This window comes from Sciurus vulgaris, assembly GCF_902686455.1.
Source record: "Sciurus vulgaris genome assembly, chromosome: 15".
In the NCBI taxonomy this organism is placed as follows: domain Eukaryota; kingdom Metazoa; phylum Chordata; class Mammalia; order Rodentia; family Sciuridae; genus Sciurus; species Sciurus vulgaris.
Window position 1 is genome coordinate 77,679,968 of NC_136476.1, and position 14,464 is coordinate 77,694,431.

At 52.3% G+C, this 14,464-nt stretch overlaps 2 protein-coding genes across 6 annotated transcripts in view; one reads left to right on the forward strand and one right to left on the reverse strand.

The window, feature by feature from the left end:
- The window catches only part of DAB2IP (DAB2 interacting protein), a gene marked incomplete at its 5' end in the record, with an annotated part of 238,162 nt that overhangs the window by 191,753 nt on the left and 31,945 nt on the right, over positions 1-14,464 (forward strand). The window lies entirely within an intron of this gene.
- TTLL11 (tubulin tyrosine ligase like 11) overlaps positions 6,320-14,464 on the reverse strand; it is a 234,160-nt gene continuing 226,015 nt past the window's right edge. For 3 of the 5 annotated variants that reach the window (XM_079113775.1, XM_079113776.1, XM_079113777.1), the window contains one exon: positions 9,245-11,725. In XM_079113775.1, the coding sequence (XP_078969901.1) occupies positions 11,433-11,725 (293 nt within the window). In that variant the 3' untranslated portion in view covers positions 9,245-11,432. Of the gene's footprint in view, positions 8,401-9,244; positions 11,726-14,464 lie in introns of those variants that run through there. The other 2 variants (XR_013759706.1, XR_013759707.1) reach the window with 2 other exon arrangements.

Genomic DNA, 14,464 nt, shown 5'->3' on the forward strand with positions numbered 1-14,464 from the left:
CATCCATCCACTCACTCACTCACTCACCCACCCATCCACTCACTCACCCACCCATCCATTCATTCACCCACCCATCCATCCACTCACTCACTCACTCACCCACCCATCCACTCACTCACCCACCCATCCATCCACTCACCCACCCATCCATCCATCCATCCATCCATCCATCCATGCATCCATCCACTCACCCACCCATCCATCCACTCACTCACCCACCCATCCATCCACTCACTCACTCACCCATCCATCCACTCACTCACTCACTCACCCATCCATCCACTCACTCACCCACCCATCCATCCATCCATCCATCCATCCATCCATCCATCCATCCATCCATCCACTCACTCACCCACCCATCCATCCACTCACTCACCCACCCATCCATCCACTCACTCACCCACCCACCCATCCATCCACTCACTCACCCACCCATCCATCCACTCACTCACTCACCCATCCATTCACTCACTCACTCACCCACCCATCCATCCACTCACCCACCCACCCATCCATCCACTCACCCACCCACCCATCCATCCACTCACCCACCCACCCATCCATCCACTCACCCACCCATCCATCCACTCACTCACCCACCCATCCATCCACTCACTCACCCACCCATCCATCCACTCACTCACCCACCCATCCATCCACTCACTCACTCACCCACCCATCCATCCACTCACTCACCCACCCATCCATCCACTCACTCACCCACCCATCCATCCATTCACCCACCCACCCTCCCATTCATTCATCCACTCATCCATCCATTCATTCATTCTGCATACGTCTCCCAGTCCTGGGGTTCAGACATGAATGATTGCAGCCTTGCCCTGAAGAGTGGGTAGAAGAGAGAATCACAGTATGGTGAGTTAAAGGGACACGCAGGACTGGGGAGGTCGCAGGGGGGAAGCCAGCCTGGGACAGCAGGGTGGCCCCTGCAGAGGAAGTGCCCATCAACGGCAGGGTGAGTCAGAAACTCACCAGGCCCACAGGAAAGAGGGACACTAAGGGCTGGAAGAGGCGAATGGACCTAGCTCTGGAGAGGTGGGGGAGCAAGGAGCATTTGTGGAATAGCAGAATGAGGGTTGAGGAGCTGGGCAGGGCTGCCCTGGGCTCTCCTTCAGGGGTGCCCCTTAGAGTCTCCTCAGTGTGTCAATGTCTTCCTGTGGGGAGCACAACCTTCACACGGATCATGGGGCAGCTGGGCCCCGAGTGAGAAGGACCCCTCCAAACCGGCTGAGGAGTCCTGGTGGGGTCCTGGTGGGGGAAGGGGCACGTGAACAGCTTGGTGGTTCACAAAGGCCACCGCAGCCTCTGGAGAGTGGGACGGAGGCAGAGAGACAGTTGGCTCCAGAGACAGGCCCACGCGGAATACAGATTTTGCAGAACTATGACACAAGTCCAATTCTTTTCATTTGCAAAGAGATGCTACAAATCAACAAGAAGATCAGGAGAAAAATGAGCAAAGAGGATGAGCAGCCGGCTCACACAGAAAGGAAACACTAATGGCTTTTAAGCTCACACAAAAGAGTCTTGGCCGCATTCACAACACGAGACGTGAAAATTAAATCTATAATGAGATGTTGCCATGTTTTTCATCCATCAATTGGCAAAAGTTAGTGTTCTGATAATAAGCCAAGCTGGAGAAGATGGGGAAGCCGGCCTTCTCCATACCACATCGATGGTAGACCTAAAAACTGGTCCAACCTCTGTGAGGACAAGAGAGAGCCACCGATTGCAATTTAAAATGCACAGGGCTGGGGTGCTGCTCAGTGGCATTTTCCTAACCTGTGTGAGGCCCCTGGATTAATCCCCAGTACCGCACAAAAAAATAAAATAAAATGCATGGACACTTTGACCTAGTACTCAACCCCCAAGACACATGGTCCACGTACATAAAGATGCATGTCTGGCAAGTGTCCCTGCAACTTTGTTTTGGAGGGGGGGTGCCTAACCACTGAGGCACATCCCCAGCCCTATTTTCTATTTTATCTAGAGACAGGGACTCACTGAGTTTCTTAGCGCCTCACTTTTGCTGAGGCTGGCTTTGAACTCACAATCCTATCTCAGCCTCCTGAGCTGCTGGGATGATTTATAGGCATGTGCCAGTGCGCCTGATCCCTGCAATGTTCTTTATAGTAACAGAAAATGGAAAATGATCTAAATCCATCAGCAAAGTAAACTACAGCATTAGGGCAATCACAGTATATATGGTACTGTGGCACACCATGTGGATGATTAAAAACCGAGGCCCTGGTTGGGTGTGGTGGTGCACACCTGCAGTCATAGCTGCTTGGGAGGCTGAGGCAGAAGGATCGCTTGAGCCCAGGAGTTTGAGCCAGCCTGGGCAACTTACCAAGAACTGTCCAAAAACTAAACAAAAACTGAGGCCCACTTCCATGGTGTCATGCAGTAATGTCCAAGAAATAGTGTGAAGTGAAAAAAAAAAAAAACAGTATGTTCAGAACCCAAGTACCAGAAAGAGGACTTTCGCCCCTGACCTTAGACCTCCGTCTTAGCGAGATTTTGTCACCTCCCTTGGAGTAGAAACCACTTCACACACAGTGTGTGAGCACAGATCAATGACTAAAGAGTGACATTTGGGGACCCTGGATTGAAACCTGCAACTGTGTGGGCAGCCTCTTTCCTGACTGGGAGTCGGGAGCCTGGGCTTTGGGGCACACACTCTGGGTGCCCTGATGTTTTTTCCTCACATGTTGGTGGCTTTGGGGGGTCAGAGTCGAGGGACTTTCTGACCTGCTGTAGTGCCAAGCTGCCTCCTTCCCTCTGTAAACCAAGGTGATGAGCCCAGTTAGTTCTCGAGATCTGTGGGTTCTGCATCCAAGGAATCAACCAATGGAGAACTAAAATCTCCTCACAAATAACAGCCTCTGTACTGAACAAGCACAGCTTTTCTTTCCTTGTCCTTATTCCCTAAACAATACAGTGTAACAAATATTTTCATAGCATTTGTGTCGCATTAGTTATAATTAGTGACCTAGAGATGATTTTTTTTTTTTCTTTTTAGTGCTAGAGATGGAACCCAGGTGCACTTTACCACTGAGCCATATCCCCAGAGCTTTTTATTATTTTTTTTTTTTTTATTTTGAGACAGGGCCTCAAACTAAGTTGCTGAAGCTGGCCTCAAACTTGTGATCCTCCTGCTTCAGCCTCCCAAGTTGCTGGGATTACAGGTGTGAGCCCAGCTAGAGATCATTTAAAGTGTAAGGGAGGGTATGCAGAAGATATTTCCCAGCACTGCACTGTTATATTGGGGACTTGAGTGTCTTCAAATTGTGGTTATCAGCGGGAGACCCTGGAAACAATCCACTTGGATACCAAAGGACTACTGTACTGACTGAGGCAGGTGCCACGTGTTGGTGTGGGCAGGTACAGCTACCCCTCGGGACGCGAGTGGGGACCTGTATGTGCGTTTCTGTGTCTCTCTCCGGGTGTGCTTTGCATACCTGTGTGAGCACATGTCCTATGTTAGGCTGAGAAGAGGTGCGGTAGGTGATTCTGGCATCCTCAGGGAATCCCAGAGCAAGTCCCCCATGGGGCAGGGGTGCTCTGAGTGGCCAAGTGACACGCACAGCTGTTTTCTTGGAGCAGCCATTTTATTTGAAGGCCGAGAGGGAGAAAACCAAATTATGTTAAAGGAAATATGCATAGTGGCAGAAGCAACACCATGTGTTCACCGAGTCCCATTTCGATCTCTTCTCTTGGGGTATGGAGGGCACGTTCCCCATTACCCCAGCGTCTTGGTACAGGCCACGCCACAGGGTTCTGCACCAGGGCGTGTGGACAGAGGTGGAGCTGGCCGGACCCTGAGCAATGACCCTCTCATCCTCTTGTCTTTTTTCACTGAGGCAACTGGAGGCCACCCTGGACAGGGAAAAGTGCAGGCTGGAAGCAGCCGGAGCCAAGTGGAGGACAACCGTCCTGCGAGGCCACTTGACCTGTGGCAGCCTCCGCATGAACAAGACACAAACCCCTGCTGGGTTCAGCGGCTGAGACCTGGAGGTTTATTTGTTGTCTCAGTAGAGCTTAACCCAGCCTAACTAAAATGTGTGTGATATGGAGTAGAATGCAGTATTTACAGGACCTCTAAAGCTAAAACCTGAAGCTTCAGATATCTGACTGCTTCCACTGGCCTCTGTGGGTCCTGCCTGTACTTCTGCCCGTCAGTCCCGGGCCTGTTTTATGCCAGCACATCCAGTGACAGACCCAGTGATCCACATTTAGCCAGTAGCCACTGGCCCTGGCAATGGCTTAAGGCAGATCCTTTCAAGTGACAAGGCACCAGCTATTGAGGTGAGGTTGCAGCAGATCATGTTGATCAGAGCCACGTGAGAGCTGAGGTCAGCACTGGTTTCTAAGGTCCCCAGACCATCCAGTGATGGCATTAGGAGGTGGGGCCTTCGTGATTAGGTCAGGAGTGTGGAGATTCCTGCCCTTATAATAGGGACCCTAGAGAGAGCTTTCTTGCCCTCTTTCTGCTGCATAAGGATGCAAAGAGAAGATGGCTGTCTACCACCTAGAAGAGGGCCCTCACTGGAACCTGAGCATACTGGCCTCCTGACCTTGGACTTCCATCTCCCCAAACTTGGAGAAATAAATTCCTGTTGTTTATAAGCCACCCAACGTTCGGCACATTTTTATGGCAACCTAAATGGACTGACACCAACCCAACCCGGAGGGCCCAGCCCCTTTCTTGATCCCCGGAGTGGGCTGCCCAGACTTGCCCCATGGCCAGCACGATATGCCCAACCTTAGGAGACACAGTGGCTCAGGCAGTGCCCGGGTTTGTGGCTGGCCTCAGGTGGCGGTGGTCATGACTTTGGAGGATTAAATTTTCCTAGGTCCCCAGCTTTGTGAAAAACTGGAATTTACCTCTCAGATAAAAAGTCAGAAGGATGAAGATAGCGTTGGAGGCCCCCGCCACGTCCCAAGTGGACAAAACAGGTAAGAGGGGCGACGCTGAGTTCTGTGGAATCTCTGTGACGTCCCTGTGCTGGCGCTCTCTGGGCTCCTTCTGCGGTCAGTGTCTGATGAGGTGGCAGCTGAGGGCTGCTGCTGGCTTGGGCTCTCTTTTTCTGATCAGAGTGGAACAGAATCCCTCACTGTGGAGGCCTTCGCTCATGTCCCTTGCTTGCTGGGCTTAGGGACAAGGGCCTTGGGCCCTCTGGGCTTCCCTCCCTCAGCCTCATTTGTGAAATGGGAGGCTGCACTGCAGAATCATCTTACCCCAAAGCCCCTCAAACCTGGAGAGAGAGCTGGAGCTAATTGGGTTCAAGGCAGAGGTGGGGCTGAGTCCTGAGGGCCACCCCCAAATGCCCGGGGCTCCTGTGGGAGGCGGCAGGGTGCAAGGGCCCATCTCCACTCAGTCCCCTGAAGACACGCCTGTCCCAGAGGCAAGACCAAGACAGGGCGCACTCCCAGGCTGCTCTAGCCACCTCCCTGCCTCCTCGCCTGGCAGGCAAACAGGCTTCTGGAGCAGACAGTGGGAGGACAGCCCTGCCACCCTGCAGAGCCGTGACCTGCAGCTCGGAACCCAGGAGTGCAGGGCTGGCCCGGGGGAGAAGCAGAAGTCCCGTGTCAAGTCTGAATGTTTCATAAAATGGCAACCCGAGGGGCCCAGAGAACCCAAGGAAGTGGCAGGGCACAGCCTGCCTCCGTGGCTTCCGCCACACAGGGGCTGTGTGAAACGTGCATTTCTCTGATGCCATGGGGTGGGGGGTGGAGATTTCCAGGGAGCTGGGGTCTCACTTTATTTTTAACTCCAGGCCATCTGCTTTCCACTTACCACCGGGTGGTCCAGAGTCTGGGAAATATTCAGAGCGAACATATGTCGCTCCCAGAGGGTTGCGGGGAGGAGGCGTTGGGAGCGGGTGAGGCCTCTGCTCCCAGGGACAGAGCCCAGGTGCACCGGCAGTACCGGGAGTGGCCTCAACGGTGCAGTCTTAGCAGATCAGTTCTCTGGGGAGACGCCGGCCTTGCGCTCCCGCCCCCTCTGCCCACCGACTAACACTGGGAGAGCACACCTGCTCAGCCTGAGCTCCACACAGCGACTGCCACACTCGGGGCCACAAGGGACGTGCTTTCTCCAGGACAGGTACCCCTGCCACAGAGTCTCTGACAGGTGGCCTCACTGTAGGGACAGGTCCCTCCCTCTTAGGAGAGAGGGTCCCCAGCAGATGGAAGGTTGCAAGACTTCCCAGACTCCTCCCTCTCACCCCCCAGTTCTCATTCTTGAGAAGATAGCTTTTGCAGGAAACACTGACGGCGAGGGGAGAAGAAGTTAAAAGGTGCCCTCTTCTCACCAACTGACCGAAAATGAACAAGCACCGTCCACCCTGGTGGATTTGCTGTCAGAGATGATCAGGCCGAAGAAACTGTCAATACTCTGCAGCCATTTATACAATGAGCCTGTGGTTAGCAACACTCAGCTTCGTTTTATTATTGCATTTTACGAAGTTACCAAGACAACTGAGGCCAAGTAACAGAACCTTGACTTCATGCGCCATGAAAATTTAATAAAGAATTTTTAAAGGCTTTTAAGAGGCAGGAGTAGCAGCTTCTTAAAGGCAGAGCTGGGCTCAAGGGAGGAGGGCTTGGCCCATGGGGTCTTGCCAGACCTGCAGGAGCCACCCCCGCAGGGGCTGATGGGCAGCAGCAGTGTCCTCTGCATGCTTCCGTTTCAGCATATGCAGACCATGCCTTTTCTCAACAGACATTTAGAAGGCACTTCCCAGGTGCCAAGTCCCCTGCCAGGTTGTTGGCGTCCATTATGACATGATCTCCGCTGCACAGGCAAGGAACAGGGGTCAGGGAGGGGAAGTTGCTGGTCCATGATTCGCTCACAGAGGGGGTACAGACAGCAAAATCCAGACTCAGGTCTGACTTCAAAGCCCTCGAGCTTTCTAGAACAGTTCAGGGCCTCCTCTGGGATTCTTCCTTCTGATGCAAGATGTTCTGAAGGGAAAATATCCCTGAAGCCTGAGTGGGTTCTGGGGAGCCAGAGTGAAGAGCAATGTCCTGGGGCCCAGGACTGTCGTCCTGGCTGGGATCTCAGCAAACACCTTTCTTTGTGTTGGAGGACGAGCCTCTCAGGAGTCTCTTGCTGAGCTGCCCCAGGGCTGCTCTGTTCTTTAAATCAGACTCAGAGGCAAATTGCCAGAAATAAGGGTAACATTGGTGATTTTACCATTTTATACCAAAATTTATGGTGCTCAGGGTGTGTGTGTGTGTGTGTGTGTGTGTGTGTGTGTGTGTGTGAGAGAGAGAGAGAGAGAGAGAGAGAGAGAGAGAGAGAGAGCATTATGCTGTATGCTTTTCCTAGTTTCTTAAGACTTGGTTACAAGCGATTGAACATGTTGACTGTTCTATGGAGTTCCTTTGTCTCTGCAAAGAGGGAAAAAAAATGGGCTTATTTTGTGAGGAAGAAATTTATATGCCATGTGGGGAAATTTCTCTTGCATTCATCAAATCAAAGAGGAGATTGACAAAAAAAAAAAAAAAAAAAAATATATATATATATATAAAATCCCAGCAAGGTAGATTTTAGGTTAAAATGCACTGTGGCAAATCTCCCTCACTGAGCGGGGACAGCTCTCTCAGACTCTGGAAGTGTCAGCTCCCTGATGGGAGAGTTCATCTTTTCTGAACTTGGAAAAAGGTGCTTGAATGCTTGAATGCTGAAGGCCTCAATTACAGGGCCGAGGAGTTTAGGACATTAGTCAAGAAATGTAAGAAAAAAATTAAGCTATTTTGGAGTTAACACTGTGCCAATCACGAGGAAAATTCCAGACATCAGAGGAGCTGCAGGCTCTATGTTTCAGGCTGTGACTATCTTTAAATATGTGAGGATGAAGGGAGGGGAGGGGTGGGCGGGAGAGGAGCCGGCTGCTTTGGCTTCGTTTGTCTTCGGACATTATTCAGGGAAGCTTTTACCTTCCTCCCGCTATACTTTGTAGGAAACCAGAAACCAGCCTGAAGGTGACATTGCATTTTAGCAGCACTTTGGTTTACAAAACTCTTTCACATTTATTATGCTTTCCATTATCTCACCTAATGTTCCCAAGATTAAGTGAGAGAGGTTATTGTGTCCCTGTACGGTGGCTGAAGACCTGGAGTTCTTCCTGTCTGGTCTGCATGGCCAGCAGAATCTTCCTGAAGGGCTCAGAAGGTCAAGAGCAGGCCAGACAGCCCCATGCCCCCACAACTCCCGAGCTCCACTGAGCGAACACCAGCCCCTCTCTGAAACATGGGTTTCCACATCTGATCCATGATGGGGTGGAGGAAAGAACATGGGCTCTGGAGTCAGGGTCCTCACTGACTCCATCCTTCACTGGCCTCGAGGCCTTGAAGAAGCCACAGCACCTCCTGGGTGTCAGGAAAGAGTGATGGTAATCCTTACCCTTCTCTGGGTCATTGGAGCAAATGAGAAGATGGATAGGAAAGGACTTTGTGAACTGCAGAGCCCCGGACATATGTTGTTCGATTCATGCAGGAAAGGGGGTTGGTTCTAGAAAGGCACAGAACACCACTCCAGGTGTCTGACTCCTAACTGGCCCTGTCTGGCCCCACTCCCAGACTGTCGATGCCCACCACAGGATGGCCTTCCCTGAACTAAGCACCCACACTAAAGCAGGCTGGAGGCCGGACTGAGCAGCCTGGTGAGCACCATCGGCTGGCTGGTCCTCCATCTCCAGGGCTGATGGACGTGGCCAAGATCGGAGCCAGGCACATGGAAAGATTCCCAGGGCCAGAAAGTCATTGTCTACTAGGGTGGGGTGGGGGATTCGGGATAGCTGCCATGCTTGAGGGAGAAAACCAGTCAGCTGGAATCTTGTGGTGTTCAGCAACAGGCTTGGCAAGGTAGAGGACCAAGATTCTGGAGGGCATCTGCGGGCTGTGGAGAGGAGGAGCGGGAGGGGTCTCTGCACCTTGGGCTGCTCAGTATCCTATGATTTCAACAAGCCCCTCCCAGGGCCTTTCACTGTGCCCCTCGGTAGGCATCGTAACAACAGGACTTTCTATGTTCTCAGATGAATGCAGAGGGAGCCGTTCTTTGTGCATGGGGGACTGCCGTGGGGTATTGGAGCTGGACTTTGAAGGGAACGATTATTTACCATTGTTCAGAGGACACAGATGGGTTAGGTCCATTCGCTTCCTATCTGACAACAGATACACAGAGAGCCTCCCATGAGGGTTGGTGTCGGGCGTGAATAGGAAGGGAGGGGCCTCCCTGGGGACAGCTCTGTCACCTCTGTGGCTCTCTGCTGCCCTTAGCCCATAGGGATGGAGGGGTGGGAGGGGCTAAGCAGCTTGGACACCAATGAAGCCCAGGCGAGAGGTGAGGGCTGAGCTAGGAGAGAAGACAGAGTTCTTGAGGGGTAACAAGAGGAACCAAAGAGGTGTTTGTGGCCTGAGGCTCTGCTCTGCCCCGGGGACCAGCACTGGCCCTGCCTGTGGGACCAGCACTTGCAAACAGCTGCCCTGAATCCCCGCATCTTTGCAGCCCCCACTGCGGGCTTCCTTCTAGCCAGGCCAGTGGGGACAAGGCTTGGCCTCAAACATCAGGAAATGGAGCCTATTTCCCTGGGGGCTGAAAGGACAGAAATAGGCAAGGTCATCACACAAGACATGAGGAAGCTGAACAGAGACACCAAAAGGGGCAAGACTGGCTCCTCTGGAAGGCTTGGACTGGGCCAGTCAGTGTGTTCTCTGGAAGAAGGTGTCCTCCCTGGACACCCAGCCCACTTATTCTTGGATGCACCTGTCCCAGAGGAGCCCAGGCTGAGCCGGTCTTCTTACCTTCCACTCCCTCTGGAAGCCTGACCCTTCGGGGGCTTAGTTGGCGGCCCGTGTGAGGACCAGTGTGGCTGACTGCATGTGTGGGGGTGGAAGGCAGGCAGGGGTGGGGAGAAGAGCTGGGGTGGATGCCCAGGGCCTTTCTAAGAACGGGCTGCAGTCCAGCACATGGGACCCTGAACTCTGCCCCGAGGGGTCTCTGGGCCTGACCAGGCTCCCTGGCTCTCAAGAAATGGCGGCCTCATTTCCTTCCCTAACTGTCACAGCCAGTATTCCATGTCCCCAGAACATGGCTCTTCCCCAGGGAAGGGCTGTTCCCCAAAGTCAGCCCCTTCCGGTACTAAGGGGCCCCATAACTGGCAGCGACCTTCCTGCAGGTGATGATGGGCAGGTGGGGGTGGACAGGACATCTCTCACCATGAGTGCTGACATTTTTATATCATCCCAAACCATGTGGCTGAAATTCAGCCTCTTGGCTCCTGCCCCAACCCCAATCCGGTGTACTTGGTTGGTTTTAGGATGGAAGACTGCCCTCCATTTTGGCAAGCTAGCACTTTCTGAGGACCCACCCGGAGGAGTGGTGTCAAGTGAGAGCTCTGCTTTAAAGACCCTGCAGTTCCCAGCTGATGACAAGTGTGCCCTGACATACTCTCCTGGGGCCTTTCACTTTCCATTTGTTCTGTCCAAAGGGTGTGGCAGAGCAGGCTTGGGGTCTTGAAACTGCTCCGAACAGGGGACCTCCCTCCACACACATCCTGCTTTCCCTGGTTCTTACCTGGATCTCTTGTCACTTCTCCAAAGACCCCCTCCCCTCCCTGGGGACTTTCAGCACAGTTCTGGGCACATGGGGTCCTTGTCCTTGGGGTCAGAGCTCCACCCTTGCAGGGGTCCACTGAGGCCACAGGACCATCTGGACAGGGAGGCTGAAGATGGGGTCAAGGCCAAACAAATTCAAACAAAAACCTGTGAGGCTTCCCACTCACAGGCTCTAGGAGCCTAACTTAGTTACATCTTAATTATTTCTTAATTAGTAACAAAGCAAACATTGCAGCAACAGGCAAACTAATGAAATAAATGAGGCTAATCTGTTAACTACACCCGGGTAGCACATGATTGGGGTGGGAGGTTTCTGTCGGCCTACTTGGTATTTCCACTTCATTTTCGGAGAATGGGTGGTAGGAAAGGAACATGGTGTTCTTGGACTTTTAAGGGTGGCTCTCCGAGGCTCCCTGCACCCTCGAGTCTCAGCTTCCTCTCCATGGCTCTCAGTCTTGGGAGTGACTGTGCCCTCCCGCCCCAAGCATGGCAGATTTGCCCCAGTTGGTGCCTCCTGTGAGCCCGGAATAGAAGGTGCCATCTGTCACATTTCAAATGTCATAGTCCACTGATGACTCCAAAGCAGAGTGGGGGGGGCGTCTCCAAGAGGCCTTGGGAGAAAGGCGGGCAAGAGTCAGCCTTGCGAAGCAGGAGTGCAGCAGAAGAGGAGACGGACGGGAATCTCCCACAGGATCCTCCGCGGCCTGTTTCCCCACAGGCAGGAGCCCAGGGGCTCTCTCCAGCCCCGAAGGGCACTCGCTTCTCCTGGGCAGGCAGAGTGGCCTTCAGGACAGAGTGTGTCTGGGATAGGAGAACTTATTAGCACCGTTCGTGCGGAGTGGGGGGTTGCCCCCCACTGGCTGGGCTGCAGGGCAGGCCCCCTGGGGCGAGCTGCTCTGGGGGGGGCGGCCACCGGCTGAGCCACCGCGGCTGCACAGCAGGCGCTTCTCGTCCAGCAGGGACAGGTGGTATTCGCAGAGGTCGATCAGCGAGGCCACCTGCTCGTGCAGCGGCAGCATCTTGAACTTCCTCTGGGCCAGGAAAAAGAAAGCTTCTATGAATGCCTGCAGACACATCCCTGCGGACAGAGAGACGAGTGTCAGGGTGCCCATCAGCTGCCCGGGGAAAGCTCAGCCCCGCCACAAGCTGCTAGGGAGAGCCTGTCTCCCCGCCATGCTTCCGTTCTGGAAACTCCCGACAGGGCTCCAGAGTGCCTCCCAGGCCCGGGCCCAGGCCGGTATTTCACAGCCATTTACAGGTTCAACCCCTGAAAGAGCCTTGTGCAGATCTAATACAGGCACAAAAACCGAGTCTCAGATGAGAGGGGAGACCTAGGTAGAAAGTAGGGTTTGAATCTAAACCTAGCCGAAGGCCTTGTCCCTGGGCACTGCAGTTAAATGTCCTCATTAAAACCCAGCTCCCTTACTTTTCTAATTAAGAGGGGAAAGTTGTTAAGATAAACCCAACCTGAGAGCAAAGTTCTACATGTTCAGAGGAGCACTGGTTAGACAGGCCCAGGCATTTGTCCAGACGCGCCCAATTGTGCCTTAAGATTTACACATTCTGCTCCATGTGAATTTTACCTCAAAAAGTAAAGCTCTCTCTGGTCAAAATTATATTCTGGAATGTGTGATGTGTGGTCCCCACTGTATCTCTGGAATGTTCTTCCCCTGCTTTGCCTCATAAACTTCTACCCATCTTTGGGATCTGAGCTCAAAATCCCTTGTTCAGTGAAACCCTCCTGATGTCCAGATTAGATGGACTCCGGGGACAGGCTTCTCGAACTTTCTTGGCAGCCCGACTGTGGCTCGCATGGGGCGTGTGTGGTTATTTGACTCTCTCCGTCTGCTCTGTTGGACTGTGAGCTCCGTTCATCATTATCCCCAGTGCCAGGTAGCCTGGAGGTGCTCAGTGTAGACATGCCAGGCACAGGGGTAATGGATGAACGATGGAGGGACGAGTGAGTCAAAGCTAGGCACTTCGAGACATTGCCACCAATCTTCAGGAGGTCACTATCTTTATACCCACCGTACGGGTGAGGAAACCGACACATTAAGTGACTTCCTTAATAAGGTTACACAGTCAGAGAAGAGTCTGCAAAGTCAAAATTTTTAATTTTTAATGTTAGGCACTGGGGATTGAACACAGGGGTGCTTTATCATTGAACCACGTCCCTAACACTATTTAATTTTTTTTTTTTTAATCTTGAGACAGGGTCTTGCTAAATTGCTTAAGGCCTTGCAAATTTGCTGAGGCTGGCATTGAACATGCAATCCTCCTGCCTCAGCCTCTTGAGTCACATGCCACTGCATCCTGCTTGGAAAGTCAAAAATTTTAAACTAAGTTGTGCTGCATGAAAGGTTTTTAGTCTTGCCAACATCCTAGTGAAAATGGACCCTGGGGTCTAGATCTCTGGGATTCCCTGGGCTCCCTGGGGAGTGGGGACACTCAGGTCAGACTGAAGGCCAACATAGTACTTTCAGGTTGGCTCAGACTCTGCTAATCTCTGCCTTCCCAGGGAGGGCACGCTATGCCCCTGCCTGCCACCGTGGGCAGAAGCCTAGCCCACAGTCTGTAGATACTGCATATATATGGACCCTGGAATCCAAGAGCACTTTTGCTTTGGAGCTTGAGCTGAGCAAATTGGTTGGTTTTTGTCTCCTTCCAAGCCCATCAGCTATTTCAGCTCTGCTACTCTTGATTCAGGACACCCTTCAAGTCCCTGCTCTGCTTGGCCCTGAAAGGAAGAGTTGATAGAGAGCACATGACCCTGGTGGAAAACGTTTTTGACAAAAGCAAAGGCCTGGTGTGAACAGACTTAGGGACATGGGGCCTCAGTCTGACCAGGAGGCAGATGATTCCCAATTACCCACTCTGGGTCAAGCTCTCTTGGGGCACGTGTGGACATATTGCATGCATGCACATGTGTGTGCATCTGAGTCTGGGTTCATGCACACACAGTTGGGTAGAAGGGTCAGATACATGGAGTAGAAGAGCCAGGATGTAAAGCCAGAGAAACTCAGTCCCCCCACCTGCCCCCCATTTCCAACTATGTGATCTGAAGAGTGTGGCCTCTGAGGGTGCCAAGTTCATGAACTGCTGGTCCCTGGTCCCTGACAAGATAAGGAGCTCGGTGCAGAATGTAAATCACCTCTCCTCATCAATCACATCGTCTAGTTCAGCTGACAGTCTTTTGTAGCAAGTCTTTCTAGATTAAGGAAGCAGTTTACACTCTGGCTCAAATCCCATGCCCACGGAACAAACAGTTCGTGGATTGCAACTTTGAGTAGCTCTGATCTATAAGACTCTTAGCAGCATCCCAGTCACCATGATCTTATTAAAATTCAGATTCTGGGGTGGGGCCAAAGACACTGCATGCCTTTGGCTTTGGAGTAGTGCAGGGGCTGCTGCTCTCTGGGCCACACTGATTAGCAAAAGTCAAGGACTTGCTGCTCCTTTTCACTTAGCAAATGTTACTTTTGTTCCCTTCATTGAAGGCAGACTGTGATTAGAGCTATTATGCTCAGCAAAAAACACAGTGAAGGCTTATTTGGGGGGAAAAAAAGCATAGTTTGGCTATCTAGAAGGAGGCACTCGAGAGAGAGAGACATGGGATCGAAACTGTGACACTTGGTTGTCTGTTGCTTTCTCCATTTCCTGAGTTTCTACAGTAAACGTGTGCAAACAGCTACCTTTAGTCATGAACCCTTTGCAGTCACCTGAACTTGAAGCCAGGAGCATGTAACTCTGAAAAAAATGCAGTGCAAATTTCTGTGTATCTCTTCAACTTATAAGATGTTTTAAACAACAGTCCCCA